The sequence below is a fragment of the Chinchilla lanigera genome, unplaced genomic scaffold (assembly GCF_000276665.1).
Source record: "Chinchilla lanigera isolate Chin_1 unplaced genomic scaffold, ChiLan1.0 scaffold00008, whole genome shotgun sequence".
Classification (NCBI taxonomy): Eukaryota; Metazoa; Chordata; class Mammalia; order Rodentia; family Chinchillidae; genus Chinchilla; species Chinchilla lanigera.
Window position 1 is genome coordinate 12412420 of NW_004955409.1, and position 15524 is coordinate 12427943.

At 46.7% G+C, this 15524-nt stretch overlaps 1 protein-coding gene across 2 annotated transcripts in view; it reads left to right on the forward strand.

Moving 5' to 3' along the window:
* Positions 1-7136: 7136 nt before the first annotated feature.
* Cdkl1 (cyclin-dependent kinase-like 1 (CDC2-related kinase)) overlaps positions 7137-15524 on the forward strand; it is a 52660-nt gene continuing 44272 nt past the window's right edge. For both annotated transcript variants that reach the window (XM_005376824.2, XM_005376825.2), the window contains exon 1: positions 7137-7322. In XM_005376824.2, coding sequence (XP_005376881.1) covers positions 7155-7322 — 168 coding nt within the window. In that variant the 5' untranslated portion in view covers positions 7137-7154. The remainder of the gene's footprint in view (positions 7323-15524) is intronic.

Genomic DNA, 15524 nt, shown 5'->3' on the forward strand with positions numbered 1-15524 from the left:
TCACTCTTCAGCCTGATAGCAGGCGTCCCTGTCTGCACTGATCAACCTCTCAGGGCTTCACCATCTTCTCTTATAAAATGAGACAGCTAATAACTTCTACCAGCTAATAAAGCCCTGCAGGATTGTCATAAAGATTTGAGGAAATGTGGCATTGAGCCTGAACCTTAAGTGTATATCCACTGTATATGAGCCCTGGAAGCAATTTCCTTTCCAGATTTACTTAAGTGGGGCGAATAAATTCAAGCACTTTCGCTCAAGTTGCTGTATGGGGCTGCTGTACAATGTCCATGACTCAGCCCTCATTTCCTGCAAGGTCGGGGGAACTTCAAGCACAGCCCGGGGATGGGCCCTCAGATGAGACAAGTGTGGTGCGGTCTCGTGGAGGTTCCTTGAAAAGGAGGCACAGTGTCAATGCTCGTCCTCCAGACAGTTTAAAAAAGAAAGGGCAGCTAGTTGTACCTCATAATGACTCTGTGCCCACTCCCACTGTCCTATGCATTAACTGAAAACTCCTGACAGGCGCCCCTGGTGCTGGCAGCATTAGCAAACAGGAGGGATGGCTGTGGAGTTAAATGGCCTGCGTTGCAATAGCATCTTTGCAACCCGCTGGCTGTGTGTGACTCCGACTTACTCTCTGGCTCCGCCTACTCAGTGGAAACCTCGGGACAGTACTGCTGACAATACACCTGCCTCCCGGGGCCTCTGGGAAGCTTCTGCATAACATGTGCTTAGCCTCCGAGTCAGCCTTCAGTAACCAGCTTACTGGGCAGGGAACAGTAATTCTCATGCCCTGGGCCAACTACTGGTCAGTAGGTAGAAATCCTGGTCTTCTGTCTGCAAACCCCAGACACTGTTGCCATGTGTTATAGTGCCGCATGTGAATTATTTCCTTAAATGATTAAAATCTCATGGTGCTGTTCGTGCTATCCCAAGGATGTCAAAGTATGTTAATGACGCAGAGCTGAAAAGATCATTGTAAGTGGAAAATTATATGGTTTCACTGTTCTTTGCACTTGTTTGAGGGAAAAAAACCCACATTACAAGACCATTTCTCAGCTTCCCAAGAACTCTGCTTCCCAGCACTTAGGCCTAAGTCTTTGGTGTGAAACCAATTGCAGATGGCCAGCTAAAAGGACTAGAGATTTGCTGGTAGAGAGACTCTAGTGCCTTCTCTCCTCTGTGTGTAATGGTGACATCAGCTGTTTGTGTTCCTTTCAAAGATGTTCTCTAACAGTTTGCTGCAGCTTCCCCCAAACAAAACAGCACGCAGCTGCAAGTCACGCCAGCTCTCTGGTTCACTGCCTGCCCAGCCTAGGAAGCCGGTACCCGGGCTCCTACCCTGACCACCCTGGGGGCTGGGCGCCCAGCCAGGCTCCCTGGGTACTGAACCTTGTGGAATCCATGAAGTTAATTTTCCAGACTGGCTTTACTTATCCTGGTATGAACTTCAGACAAGGTAGCTCTGGAGAAATCCACACTGACTCTCCGACCTCATGTCACAATATTTTTTTAATTGTCAAAAAGAAACATTTACCAACATAGACTATATTCTGGGCTGTGAAACAAACCTCAATTCAAAGAATTTAGATCACACAAAATGGGTTCACTAAAAATGATACAATTAAACTGGGAATCAATAACTGAAAGTTCCCCAAGGTGTTGGAAATTAAACAACACACTTCAAAATAACCCATGGGTCAAATAGGACATCGCAATGGAAAGTGGAAAACATTTTGTGCATGAAAACAAAAATATATCAAGATTTCTGTGATACCTTTCAAGTGGTTTTGAAAGAAAAAATAACGGCATTATTAGAGAGGAAAATCTAAAATTAATGATCTAGGCATGTAGGGGCTGGGGATTTAGCTCAGCGACACAGTGCCTGCCTGGCAAGCGCAAGGTCCTGAGTTCAATTTCTGGTACCGAAAGAAAACAACAAAAAAAAAGCCCCCTCAATAAAATAAAATAAAATAGGGGCTGGGGATTTAGCTCAGTGGCAAAAGCGCCTGCCTGGCAAGCGCAAGGTCGTGAGTTTGGTTCCCGGTACCGGGGAAAAAACCAAAAAAATAAAAAATAAAAATAAAATAAAATAAAATAAACGATCTAGGCATGTATCTTAAAGAACTAGAAAAAGCAGCTAAAAACCAGGCGTGGTGGGCAGGTGGTGGGCACACCTGTAATCCCACACGCTGGAGGCTGAGGCAGGAGGATCGTTGCCAGTTCGAGATCAGCCTGGGCTACAAAGTGAGCTCAAGGCCAGCCTGAACTACATAGTGAAACCCTGTCTCAAAAACACACACACACACACACACACACAAAGCAGCTAAAAGCAAAGCAAGAGAAGGGAAAAATAAGAAAGATGAAATCAATAAAATTGAAAAACAAAAACAATAGAGGAAGTTAACTGAATATGAAATCTGGTTCTTTTAACAGATCAACAAAATTGAAAAGCCTTAGCCAAACCAAACGCAAAAAATATGAAAAAAGTACTAATATCAGGAAAGAAACTGCTTAAAAAGAAAGAACAACTGGGATGAGGGAAAAGAGAAAACAAAGAAGGAAGGGGAAAATATATATATATACACAAGATAGCTAAGATAATTGTACTACTAATTTCTATTGGTTTATTGAAAGGAACAGTTAATGTGTAAGTGTTTGATCAGTCTTACATGCCTATATCTGGTTATCTAAGTAACCCCTTTAAAAATAACAATATGTAACACAACAACCATTGTTAATTTCCTATCACCTTGTTTTGAAATTCTGTATCATTTTTATTGTTTTTATGTTGTTTTGTTTATGTCTTTGTTTCTGTTATTTTGTTTTTGCTCTTTTCTCTTTAAAAAGAAGTACTAAATATCAGTGAAGGGTTGGAGATATAGCTCAATGGTAGAGCGCTCTCCTAGCATAGGCAAGACACTGAGTTCCTTCCCTAGTACTCAAAAAAAATGAAAAAGAAAAAAAGAATTAAATAGAGAAAGTCACCACAGAGCCTCTAGACAATCATGTAATAGTAGTACGTGAAACAACTTGATGTCAATAAATTCAGATATTTAGGTGAGAGGAACTCCTTCAAAGAAACAAACTACAAAAGCTCTCTCAAGAAATAAGATATACTTAATAGCCCTATAATTTATTAAAGAAATAGAAGTTATAATTTATTAAAGAAATAGAAGTTATAATTTCAACAAAGAAAACTCCAGGCCCATGTACCTTTGCTGGCAAAGTCAGCCACTTTAGAGATAATACCAATTTAATACCTGGGGAGCATAACACTAACTTCGTCACAAAGGTGCAGAAAAATGGGTCTATAAGACGCATGTTTATTCTTTAGAATACTTCTATTGATGAATTATTAATTTTAATTTTATGTTTTGTTATATTAAACAATGAGCACTTAAAAAAAATGAGCACTTAACAAGAAAAAAATCACAAAAATAAAGGATTGGATTTTTAATATTTATTGAGTGTTTATAAAAAGCATCAAAATTTTCAATGTTGATTGTATTTTGGTGTACAAAGTCTAAAGAAGAACAACACAAATAAATTCTTATATGAACCATAATGAAAATACAGATATCACTCTACAAAAAAAAACCTTTACTTCAATTATCACACCCAAGGCAGTCTGCACACATGACAATAGCATGTTCCATGCACAGGTATCGCCTACTCTGACAGCGCGCATCTTCGGCTTTCCTGGCCTTTTGTAGGACATACTCGACATCTCAGTGTCTTGCTGTTTTGTCAGGAGGTTCTTATTATATCATACAGTGTGTAGTTGACAGGAACATAAAATATCAATATAATAAAGTATTAAATTCTTAATATCTATTGTGCATTTAGAACAGACATCAGCATTTTCACATTAGCTGTGTACTTGCTTACAAAACCGAAAAGATACATCAGAAGTAAATTCCTACATGAACTGCCGTGAACATACCAATAGAACTTTACCATGAAATAAGGTTTGCTTCAACTGTCACACCCAAGGCAGTCTTCACACAGGACAACTGCATGTTCCATGCACATGTCTGGATTACCCTGACAGCATTTGTGCTCAGCTGTCCTTTCCTTTGTGCCAATTTTGTCGCCTGTCTTCCTGTTTTGTCAGGAGCTTCCTACTATACTGTACAACATGCACTTAGCAAGGAAATAAGATATCAATAAAATAAAATATCAAATATGTAATGAGTGCTTAGAATAGACATCAGCATTTTCACATCAGCTGTTTCTATGCTTACCAAACCTAAGAGGTAACATCAGAAATAAAAACTTATGTGAACTACAATGTAAATACAAACAGAAGTCTACAGTCTGAGACACACAGCCAACCACTATTATGCTAATGTACAAATTTACAGTAGAAAGTTAGGGATGGGTCCCCTGGACCCAGTGTTATGCTCCTACCAAATTCCTCTAGAAGGAGTAGGTAACAGGTCAAGTAACAGAAGAAAACAGGTCCTCAACCATTTTATGAGATCAGCATTGCCCTGATACCAAAGCTAGACAGTATAGACCAGAGCTGCTCAGAAACAAGAATGTGAACATCCTCAGTAAAACCATTACTGATCAAATCCAGCAATAGATCAGAATGACAGCGCATCATAAATTAGATTTATCCCAGAAATGAAAGGGTGATTAAACATTTTTTAAAAATCAATGTAGTTCACTGTATCAAAAGACTACATAAGAAAAACCACATCAGGTAGACAAGGGGTGTAGCATCTTGTTATGGTTTGTGTCTGCATGTCCCCCCCAAATCCTCATGCAGTCATGGGGCAGGCCTCTAAGATTATGGGTGTGAGTGCTGCACCGCCCTGGGGTGGGTAGTTTGCATACAATGAAGGGAGAGGAAGAGGCCACTTGCTGCCATTCCTCCCTTTTGCTCTTGTTGCTCTTGCTGTTTTCTGCCACCATGAATGGTTGCCCTCTGCCATGGGCCACTCTGCCTTGGAGCCAGCTGAGTATGGACTAAAACCTCAATGAACTGTGAGCTAAATAAACCTTTCCTTCCTTATTTTTGGGTGTCAAGTATTTTGTCTCAGCAATGAGAGAAAAGTAACCAAGACACATCTCAGTGGCAGGATGGTAGTGCTTCAGTTCCACTCTCTACCATTGCCTATAGCTCAGGGTTCAATCCTCAGGATGACAGAGAGAGAGAGGAGGAGTGGGAGAAGGAGGAGAGAGAGAGGGCCAGGGAGGGGGAGGAAAGGGGAGGGAGGGAGAAAGAGGGTGGGAGAAGGCAAGGGGTTAGAAGAGAGGACTTTCTCAACCTATGAAAAGGCTTTGGTGTTAGTTACACATTGCTGCGTAACAAAGCACCCCAAACACAATGCAAACATTTATCTCTGGGTGCCTCTGGCTGAAGGTCTCTCACAAAGAGAACCGGTGTTGTCAGCTGAGGCTCCCTGGAGCTCGGTGGTCGCAAGGAGCTTACTCCAAGCTCATTGGTGGTTGTCCCTAGGACTTTTCTCTCAAGGATTATTGGACTGATTTCCTCCAACAGAAGCAAAAATACCTGTTCACCCAGAAGGCTATGCATGAATGTTTACAGCGACTTGATGCATCCTCATCAAAAACTGGGGGGGGGGGGCACAAATATTCCTCACCGGGGATGGGTAATACACAGTGGTACGTTTGCGTGGGAGTGCTGCTGATGAACGCACCACAGAACATTTCAAAAGCATTCTGTTCAGTGAAAGAAACATCCTCAGAAAGTTTCGGACCGTGCAATTCTTTGTCTACAACCGTCTGGAAAAGGCAAAGCTATGGTGACAGAGAAACAGATCTGCAGTTGCCACTGGAAGCGCTTTGTGGGCGGCTCGCAGTGCACCTCTAGGCCACCGTGGACCCCGTTTAGGCCCTGGGCAGCCCCACCCGCTCACCGCCGTCCACCTCCGCGTTTCCTAGCAGGCTGCTTGGATTGGGGGCCGGTGGAGCAGGACGGAGGGCGCCCACCTCCGCGGCAGTTCTGGGCCAGGCTTCACAGGATGGATAGGAGCCCAACTCCAGCAAGGCCGCGCTGCCAGCGACCTGCCCGTCGCAGACCGGCGGAGCCCTGCAGAGCGGCCTCCGCTCCGGCCCTCGCTCTCCTCGGCACCAAAGCTGCAGCGGGCGGGCTGCGGGCACCCGAAGGAGTGACCTCGGTCATTGCAAGGTGTGGGCAGGGGTCCCAGGGTTTGGGAGGGGCTGCTCATGCCGGTTTCTTCCCCTAGACGCTGGGACAGCTGCGTTTGCCACGACCTGCAGGAGTTGGTTTTGTTTTTTTGGTTTTTTTTTTTAATGTACTGGGGATTGAACTAAGGACCTTTGCACTGAACTACATCCGCAGCCCTTTTTGTACTTTTCCAGAGGGAGTCTCGCTAAATTGCTAAATTGCCCAGGCCAGGCTCGAATTCATAATCCTCCTGCCTCAGCCTCTCAGAGTGCTGGGATTACAGGAGTGCGTCACGGCGCCCAGTTTGGATTTAGCAATCCCGTGGATCTTCACCAGCCGCTGGACGAGCGAGGGCCGCAACCCGAGGCCGGGACAGCTCTGCCACGGAGCTGGGCTCCAGCGCAGGCTGGGCAGGCGGGCGGGGCGGTGAGGCTCCGCCCACATCGGCCGGGGCGGGGCTGGTTCCCATGACGACGCGGGTGGGCGGGGCGGGCTCTGCGGGCGCGGGCTCCGGGAGTCCCGGGAAGGAGTCGTAAGGCGCCAGCTGCGGCCCGGGAGGCCCCTCCGCCCCCCGGCGACGCGCGGTGTCCTCTTGCGGCCAGCAATTGAGACCCGAAATTAGAACCGGGGAAGCCCTTGGCCTTCCTGTTCTCCCTCCTCGCGGGTGTCAGATCGGATGAACCACACGGCTGAGCAGATCGGCTTGCAGCCGGCGCGTTGAGGATGCCGGCTTGCATTTTGCTTGCAGGGTGTCGGGCAGGCGGGGAGCTGGGGCGCCCTCGTCCCTGACCGCGCTCTCTGCCGAAGCAGGGCCCGGCGTGGGGCGGCCTCAGGACCGGCCACGCGGGTCGGCTCCGTAACGGTGCCCTCGGCACCAGGTCCTCGACAGCAGCCCCTCGCGTCTGGGCCGCCGAGTGCAGCCCGACCCTGCCGTTATCTCTCAGAGACTTTAGAAAGCGATGTGAAAATCCATTGCAAGATTTATTCCTCTGGGATGGAGAAGTATGAAAAAATCGGGAAAATTGGAGAAGGGTCCTATGGAGTTGTTTTCAAATGCAGAAACAGGGACACGGGTCAGATCGTGGCCATCAAGAAGTTTCTGGAATCGGAGGACGACCCTGTCATTAAGAAAATCGCCCTTCGAGAGATCCGCATGCTCAAGGTAATGATTCACTTTTTCTTGAAGGTGGATTTTCAGGGTTTGAAAAAAAAATAAGAGTCTTAGTTTGTCGCATGAATGTGTTGGGGCCTTCGTTACCTGTCCTTTCTTCACGGCCTTGTGCAGCGACACTGACCGGGTCTGTGCGCATCAGCTGCATAACGACCTAGGAAGGACAGGTGTAGGACAAGATGTTGAAGCATATTTTATTTTTCTTCCCAGTAACTCCTCTCCCATGTCACCTGCAGACCTGGATTTTCAAAAGCCAGTGCACTGCGATGGTGCAGGAACTTAGAACAACTCAATTTTGCCAGCACTCTGGAATTGTAAACTTCTAGGCCGTTTTCTATTGGCATTCCCGACCCATTAAGAGAATTAGTCATTCTTCTGTGGTCCGACTGACTTCGAGAAAGACAGCAGGATTGTGTTACACCTCACTTTACCTACTGCAGGAAGGGGTCCTCAGGAAGTAGTGACATGATCACTTCCTCAGCGCACTTCATTCAGCCCTGTGGAACCTGATATGGGGGGTCGTTATGACCTGAAAGTATTTACCTCTAAGGGAAAGAGGCTTCTTCTGGGAATTCACCGCAAAGCACAGAGTGTGGTGTGACTCAGTCATCCTTGGGGGAGCGTCCCGGGTTTGCTCTCATCCTTGCATCTCCATCTTTCCAGGCCTCTCTGCCGATGTTTACCCACGGATAGTGTTGGGGTCTTTTCTAGATAGGGACCCTGAGTGGGAAGTGGCCAGTTGTGGGTGAACTAAAATGCGTGAATAAAGCCCGGGATTCTTCGAGGCTGAAGCAGGAGGATGGCAAGTTCAAGCTTCACCTAGGCAACTTAGTCACTTAGTCTCAAAATAAAAAAATAATGGAGGGCTGGGGGTATAGCTCAGTATGATGGCCCTGTGTCCAGTCCTCAGCATGGGGAGAAAAAGGAGTGGGTAATAGGAAAACTTCTGTCTTAACTAGCAGGATGTTATCTATTCTGAGAAGACCTCTGCCTCCTAGGGAGGGTGAGACCCGCGGGGATTGCCCCTCTCACAGGCTGGGCCGCTCTGGCTTCCCGCCTCCACTCTGGGATGTTGCTGATTGCATCTCCCTTTTCTCAGGCTTTCTGCAGGGGAGAAAGTGCGACTACAGCACTCCCCTCCAGCCGTACCAGGGGCTGAACCCAGAGCCTCGCGTATGGCATATGCTAGGCACGTGCTGCGCCACTGAGCTCCAGCTGCAGTCTGATAGCTAAACTAAAAGGGGCCAGAAAAGCAGACCTTTTCCTGGAAGAGACGCGCTGTTTTTCCGACTCTGCAGGTCACCGCCCCTCACTGCCTGTTATACCACCGTGATCACGGGCGCCGCTCCTCAGGGAGTGGGGCACCTGGGATGCTGGCCTTGCCTCTGGACCTCTGCATCGCAGGGCGCATTCTTCCGCACACGCTAGACCGCCGATAAATGTCACTGTTGTATTGAAAACAGAAAGTGAACAGAATAAGCTCTTAGCGAAAGCAGGCGTGGGCGCGCGTTAGGAAGCGAGACCTGCAGTGGGATGTGACCGTACCGAGGGGCGAACTGTGCTCGCAGCTGAACTCTGAGGCAGGTGTGTGCGCTGGAGCCTGATTTCAAAGCATGCGGAGCCCCACTCTCTGAAGCACGCACACAGCAGCGAACACTGATCTGTGTGAGGCGCAGGACTGGATTCCCGGGGGAGTCTGTGCTTTCGGCCTTAACTGCTCAAAATTCTGTGATTTTCCTAACACCTTCTAGGTATTTGATGAATATTCAGCGAATGCATGAAATGAAGGTATGTGAAGTCAGGTCATCTCTTCTCCATTTAGTTGTCCAGTAAATACTCAAAGAGCCCCAATTGTGCCCCAAACAATGCTTGTGCAAAGTTGTAGACTGTCTCTTCTTGGAAAGGAGGCACGGTGAATTTCCCCTGGGCTGTCACTCTTGATACACTGGATTCCTAACAGACACGGCCTGTGTCGCCCGCCGTGTGGCCCGGTGCCTGCCAAGAACTCTCGAAATGGCTGCGGAATCGTGAAAATAAAGCATGAGGAGGCGGGCCTGAGCTTAGGTGCTCAAGTACAAGCTCGGTTCCGTGAGGGAACACAGATGGTCCTCCAGTCTTGGATAGGATGCCTGGCGGAAACAGGAGGGAGAAGGAGGAGGGAAGGAAGCCGGGATCCAGCCGGAGGGGGCGTAACGCTTCCTGTCTTGGTGCCCAGGCCCAGCGCTGGAGAAGCGGCCTTGAGGATAGCTGCACCTCGGTTCCGCTGCCCCTCAGGCTTGGAGCGGGGAGGTCTAGATAAGGTGTTGGGCCTTGCTGGGCTGGGACTCGAGTTATCCTCCAGTGCTAGGGACAGAGGCAGGTGCCCCCAGGCCGCCCTGCTTCAGCGAGGACAGAGAGATAGACCTGACAGACAGACACACAGACAGAGGCAGGGTGGGGCCACTGGACAAGGGAGGCTTTGAATGAGCTATCTTTGGCTTTCTGCTGGAAAGGAGGATCGCTAGCCAAGATGATGTTTTTATTAGAAAGTTGTCATCTGCAAGTTTTTTAGCATTCGTGAACCAATGTCATTTCAGAAAACTTTTACAGATTGGGAAAGGGTTAAGTCTTTTCATTATTAATTTTTGCAGTGCCGGGAATCAAACCCAAGGCTTTTCTTAAAGTAGGTAAACCCTCTACTATGAGCCCGACCCCAACCCCAGTAAGAATTTTTAAAAACCCAATCATGGGGCCGGGTGTGGCGGCGCACACCTGCAATCCCAGCACTGGGGAGGCTGAGGCAGGAGGATCCTTGTGAGTTCGAGACCAGCCTGGGCTACAAAGTGAGCTCAAGGCCATTCTGAACTGCATAGTGAGACCCTGTCTCAAAAATACAAAAAATAAAATAAAATAAAATAAAAAATAAAAACCCAATCATGATTTTTAAAAACCAATTACTGTTACCACCACTTCCTAACATTTTAATGTTAAAATAAAAAAGAAAACTGGGCATGGTGGTGCATGCCCATAATCCCAGCTACTTCAGAGGCTGAGACAGGAGGATACTGAGCTTGAGGCCGGTTTAGCAATTTAGTGAGACCTTGTTTCAAAAATGTTTTAAAAGGGAGGGGGATATTGCCTCTCACTCAGCAGCAGGACGCTTGCCTAGCATACTTGAGGCCCTGGGCTCAATCCCCAGTACCACAATTAGAAAAAGAAAGAAAGCATGAAGGATAATGGGGAGGAAGGGAAAGAAAGAAAGGAGGTGGGGGAGGGGAGGAGAGGAGAGGCAAGGGGAGACAAATGTAGAAAGAAAAGGCACAAGGTAGCACACACCTATAATCTCAGCACTTTGGGAGGCTGAGGCAGGAGGATTAAAAGATCAAACCCAGCCAGAGCACTTTAGGAAATAATTGAGACCCTGTCTTTAAATAGAAAATGAAAGAAAAAAAATGGCTGGGAATGCAGCTCCGTGGTAAAGTCCTCCATTCAATTTCCAGTACTGAAGAAAGAAAGAAAAAAAAAGAAAGAATGAATGAAAAGAAAAGAACAGCCCTCCTGCAGAGAAATTAGTTGACAGCTATAAATAACAGCTTTAGTGTGAGTGCATGTGTGTAATTGTATGTGTATGTATCGTTGCTCTTTTTTCCCCTGTGTCACTATTACTGAAAGTAACATTTTTTATTTTGTGCATTCTCAATCTCCTGACAGTAAACATTGTATCTGGAAACAAAAAGATTCCCCAGATCCAGTGGTGTTCTATTGTAGGATCTGTGTCCTGTGTAACAAAATACTGGAACTGTAATACCAGTTCCCTACAAGGGGCTAGTCTCTTAGATTTTATTTTATAGTAGAATTTGGTTTGTATCTAACCTCAGAATTCATAGGTATGTTTTCCAAACTCTTTACTTAACAATTTAAAGCAATGTACCAGACACTTTTAAAAGCTATAGCTGTTTCTTCTTAAACAGGGACAAACATGGGAGTGAAATGCCAAGCAAAAATTTTTAAGACATAGCCTCATTATATTGTCTAGGCTGGAACTCCTGGGATCAAGTGATGCTCCCGCCTCAACCTTCCGAGTGCTGGGGCTGCAGGAGCATGCAACTGCTCCCCTCCTCAACTGGGCAATGTTTTGTGTCCCAGTCTGGTGCTCTACCCATGGTGCCACCATGGCTAGCTTCAGTTGGGCAATTTTTAGGACCACAAATCTAGAATGTGTCATGTTTTTAGCATGAAGGTGTAGCTCTGCGTTGGTAAATTGGGTGATAATTATTATCAAGAAACTTTTTTTTGGGTCTTCACTATGGGGATTGAATTCAGGGTTTCACACATGCTAGGCAAGCACTCTAGGGCTGAGATACACCCCCAGCTTTTTTAAAATTTTATTTTGAGACAGGATCTTGCTAAATTGCCTGGGCTATCCTCAAACTTGTGATCCTCCTGCATCACTCTCCCGAGTACCTGAGATTATAGACATGTACCATCATGGTTAAATAAAAAACCTGTTTTGCTAAAATGTGGGGGCTGGCCTAGCGTCACAAGCAAGGTCATTGAGGACACCCCTGGAATAATCCAAGTGTGAGGTGATAGTATTTGAGTCAGAGAGGTAGTGGTAGAGGTGGTAAGTGATCGTCAGATTGTAATTTTCCAGAGAGAACAGCACTCAGGAGTCTGATGGTTGGATGAAAAGCCCACAGTGATTCGAAGGTTTGGGGGCTGGGGATGGAGCTCAATGGGGAAACGCTTCCCCAGCAGTGCTCGCGGTGATGAAAGCATTGCTGTAGTCATGACCTTGAATTACTAATCTAGACCATGATCCCAGCTACACAACAGCATAATAAAAGACCGGTTCATGTAGCTTCTAGAAGATTATGCTGCCTTTTATTTGGAATGTCGCTGGGTACTTTACACACACTGTCTTTAATCTCCGTTGTAAGAGGACCCACACCTGGCTCCAAGACATAGGTGTAGATCTTTGTTCACCAAGGGCTACGATGTCTTCTGATTTGTATGGACACACGATCCTTGCGGGGGAAAAAGCCAACCCCTCCTGTATCTTTATTTAGATATTTTGAATGGAGGTAGAGGTGAAATTATCATGAGAAAAGCCAGACAAGGTCTCTGAAAGAAAATCACCTTAAATCTAGAAGTCAGGCACGATGGGCTGCGGTCATCACAGGCCCTGTGGGGGGAAGTGGACACTGGTTTTTCATAAAGCTGGTGGATATACTTGAACTGGGGAATATCTGTGAATCCAACCCAAACTACTCAGAATAACTGTTTTTTTGTTTGTTTGTTTTTCATCAAGACTGCAAGTTTTTCTACTGCAGAGCCTTCTTTCTGTGGAATGCAAATGGTAGGAACTATTGGGAGAGGAAGGAAAGAATTCGGACCAGGATCGGCAGACAGAGTAGATGATCTTAGAAGAGTTAGGGTCAAGGGTGGTACTATGTCACCATGGGTGCCTGGTGACCTTCTGCCCATGGCGGGTGGACAAGGGGCATTACAGGAGATCAGATCAGCCTCAGTCAAGACCCGGAAGTAGCTGCTAAGGCTTAGAGAAAACTTTCCCTTTAAAGACAAGAAGAATAAGAGAGACAGGTAAGGAGAAGGAGTCATACTTCTCATTTGGTAGGTAGGGGCTGGTGACCCCGTAAGCTTGGGACACTCCCAATCTTGGCACACTGCCGAGTCATTACCTACGATGTACCAGGCACTGGAAGGCAGGGGTTGTTATTCTGGGTGCCAGTGGATTTGGGATGGTTAATGATTTGCCAAATCCTCCTGGTCAGGAAGCTGGAATGCAGACACAGTCTGTCCACCCCCAAGTCCACGCCCTGCTGCTTGCGTACATCAGAGCCGGTGTGTGACGCCAGGCACTGCACTGTAATTCTGGGTCCTTAGGATTCATTCTGCCCGTCCTCCCAAGGAGCCTTCCCACGGAGCCTCGTGACTTCCATGCAAACCCAGCTTCCTCACTGGAACAGCAGCCCTTCCCGAGTCTCATTCCTTGACCCTGTACATTATTTTCAAAAGCAAAAATGTATGGTGCTTGCTACCAACAAAGAGGAGTAAGTGTGCGGGGAATGTCCGCTGGGAACCTGAGCATCAATAGTGCGACAGAGGGGTAGGGGTGCAGCTCAGTGGTAGAGCACTTGCCCAGCTGCAGGAGAGCCGCCTGAGTCACTCTCCTGAAAAAAAGTACAAAAATTGCCATACCCTATGTGCATTCTTCTGTTCTAGATGTATTTTCTTTGTGTGCAGCAGTACAAGCATTCTTAATGAAAACAGTATCACTCTCAAGAAGCTGAAAACAGATTCTTAAAAGGGGGTAGCAGACCTGTCTAACCTTTTTATTGTATTAAAGCACAGGTATACATACAGTGCATATCCAGATAGCCAATATATGTTTGTGGCATTGTGTTTTAAGGCAGCTAGGGGGATACAAATGAGAAAAGGTGCCTGGGGTGTTGGTAGGGAGACTATTGAGTGAGTCCTGGATGCCAGAAACGTGGCCTCATTTAACCTTACTCACCGCGGAGAATAATAACCTGCAGAAGGCCCAGAGCTGCTCTTCTGTCTTCTCACTCCCAATTGCCTTCCAGGGTGTTGGCCTGGTGACAGGAGCCAGGAGCAGGGAGTTCAGCGTCTGATCCTGCTCAGTACAGTCGGTGACCTTGGGCAGGCTCTCCTGCTGCCTGGACGTCCGCCCTCCCTATCTCTGTGATTTATGTCTGTGTTTCTGCTTTGCTGACTTTCTAAGAACGGGCGGCTCTTAGGCCAAAACTCTACCAATGGTGAGGCAGCCTCCTGGATGCAAGAGCCGAAAGGCCAAGGTCAAAAGGAGCCACGGCATAGGAGAAAGAAAAGCACAGGCTGGCAGGCAGAAGGGTGGGACTTCCACCTGGGTCACCCTCAGCAGCAAGTGCCAGAGACAAGTGTGTGCAGAGCCGGCCCAAAAGGCCCGCTGCCTGCAGGCAGCGGGCCGGAAATACTCTGGGTGCATTACATCCTGGTGACAGGCTGCTCAGCAAGTAGGAATGGCCAGCTTCCCTGTGATCCAGAACAGAGCATTTATTAAGTGCTTAATTGAATGTGCCCTGTGCCAGGGCTGCATGCCGCGAAACACTACCAGAGCCCCGTGTAAATGCTCCCCAGCATTAGAATCTAATTAAAGCTCTCATAATTTTTAAAGGTGTCTGCTGGCCCAATTTTAGTTGGAGCATTTCCCAACTCCATAAAACCTCAATGGGAAATCCTGTGGCATCTGTAAGAATTTAGTCCTGGCAAAATAAAGGAGAACAATAACAACAAAAAAAGAACTTAGTCCCGATATTGCTAAAGCAGGCCATTTCTGGGTCCCTTTTCTTCGAATTGTTCCACTGTTGAAATGGAGGAGTAAGCTAGTCTATAAATCGTTTCCGCCATGTTCAGCGTTCTCTGTCATGGACAATGGAAGATCAGAAGTTCAAGTGTCTATGGGTTCACAGGAGCCATCAGTGCGTGCGGCTGGGTGTAAAAACGCACAAGGCGGAGAGGTGGAAGCCTGGGCAGCCTGGAGTTCTCGTGTTTCCTCCCAAGTGCCGTGGTGCTACATTTTTCAGAGGCTTTTTTTTAAGCCAGAAATCTGAAATTCATTAAAATCTTATGAGATTATTCCCTCCACCTTTTTATTTTGAAGAAAATTCAAAACATATAAAAGTAGAAAGATTAGTTCAATGCACACCTGTAACTACCTTGATTCACCAACTACTGGAATATCCTGCATTTCCTCTCCCTCTGTCTTCCTTTCCCTCTCTGTCTATTTCTCTGTCACGTTTTGGCTGAGTCACTTCCCTAAATATTTAGCATGAATCTTCTAAGACAAAGACACTTTTCCTCATAACTACATTGTGTTTTCCACACTTGAGAAACTTGTTCTTGCGGACTGATAAGGACCACAATCTCCCAAACAAGTAGACAGTGAAGGCTCAAATAAATGAGTCAAGTGAAATGATTTCAGGGCTCCAGAAGGATCAAAAACCGTCTCACAGAATTTGAGATTCTCTGGGGGTTAAGACAAAGATCTTCTCTGGGCAGCCCGTATTTATTTAGTTATCAGAACCAAGGCAGGGAATACTAAAGAAGGGTGGGAATGTGCCTTGAACCCTTCAAGGACCTTGGAAGTCCGCTCAAGGGCTTCTCCAAGTAAGACACTGTGTTAATTTAGGA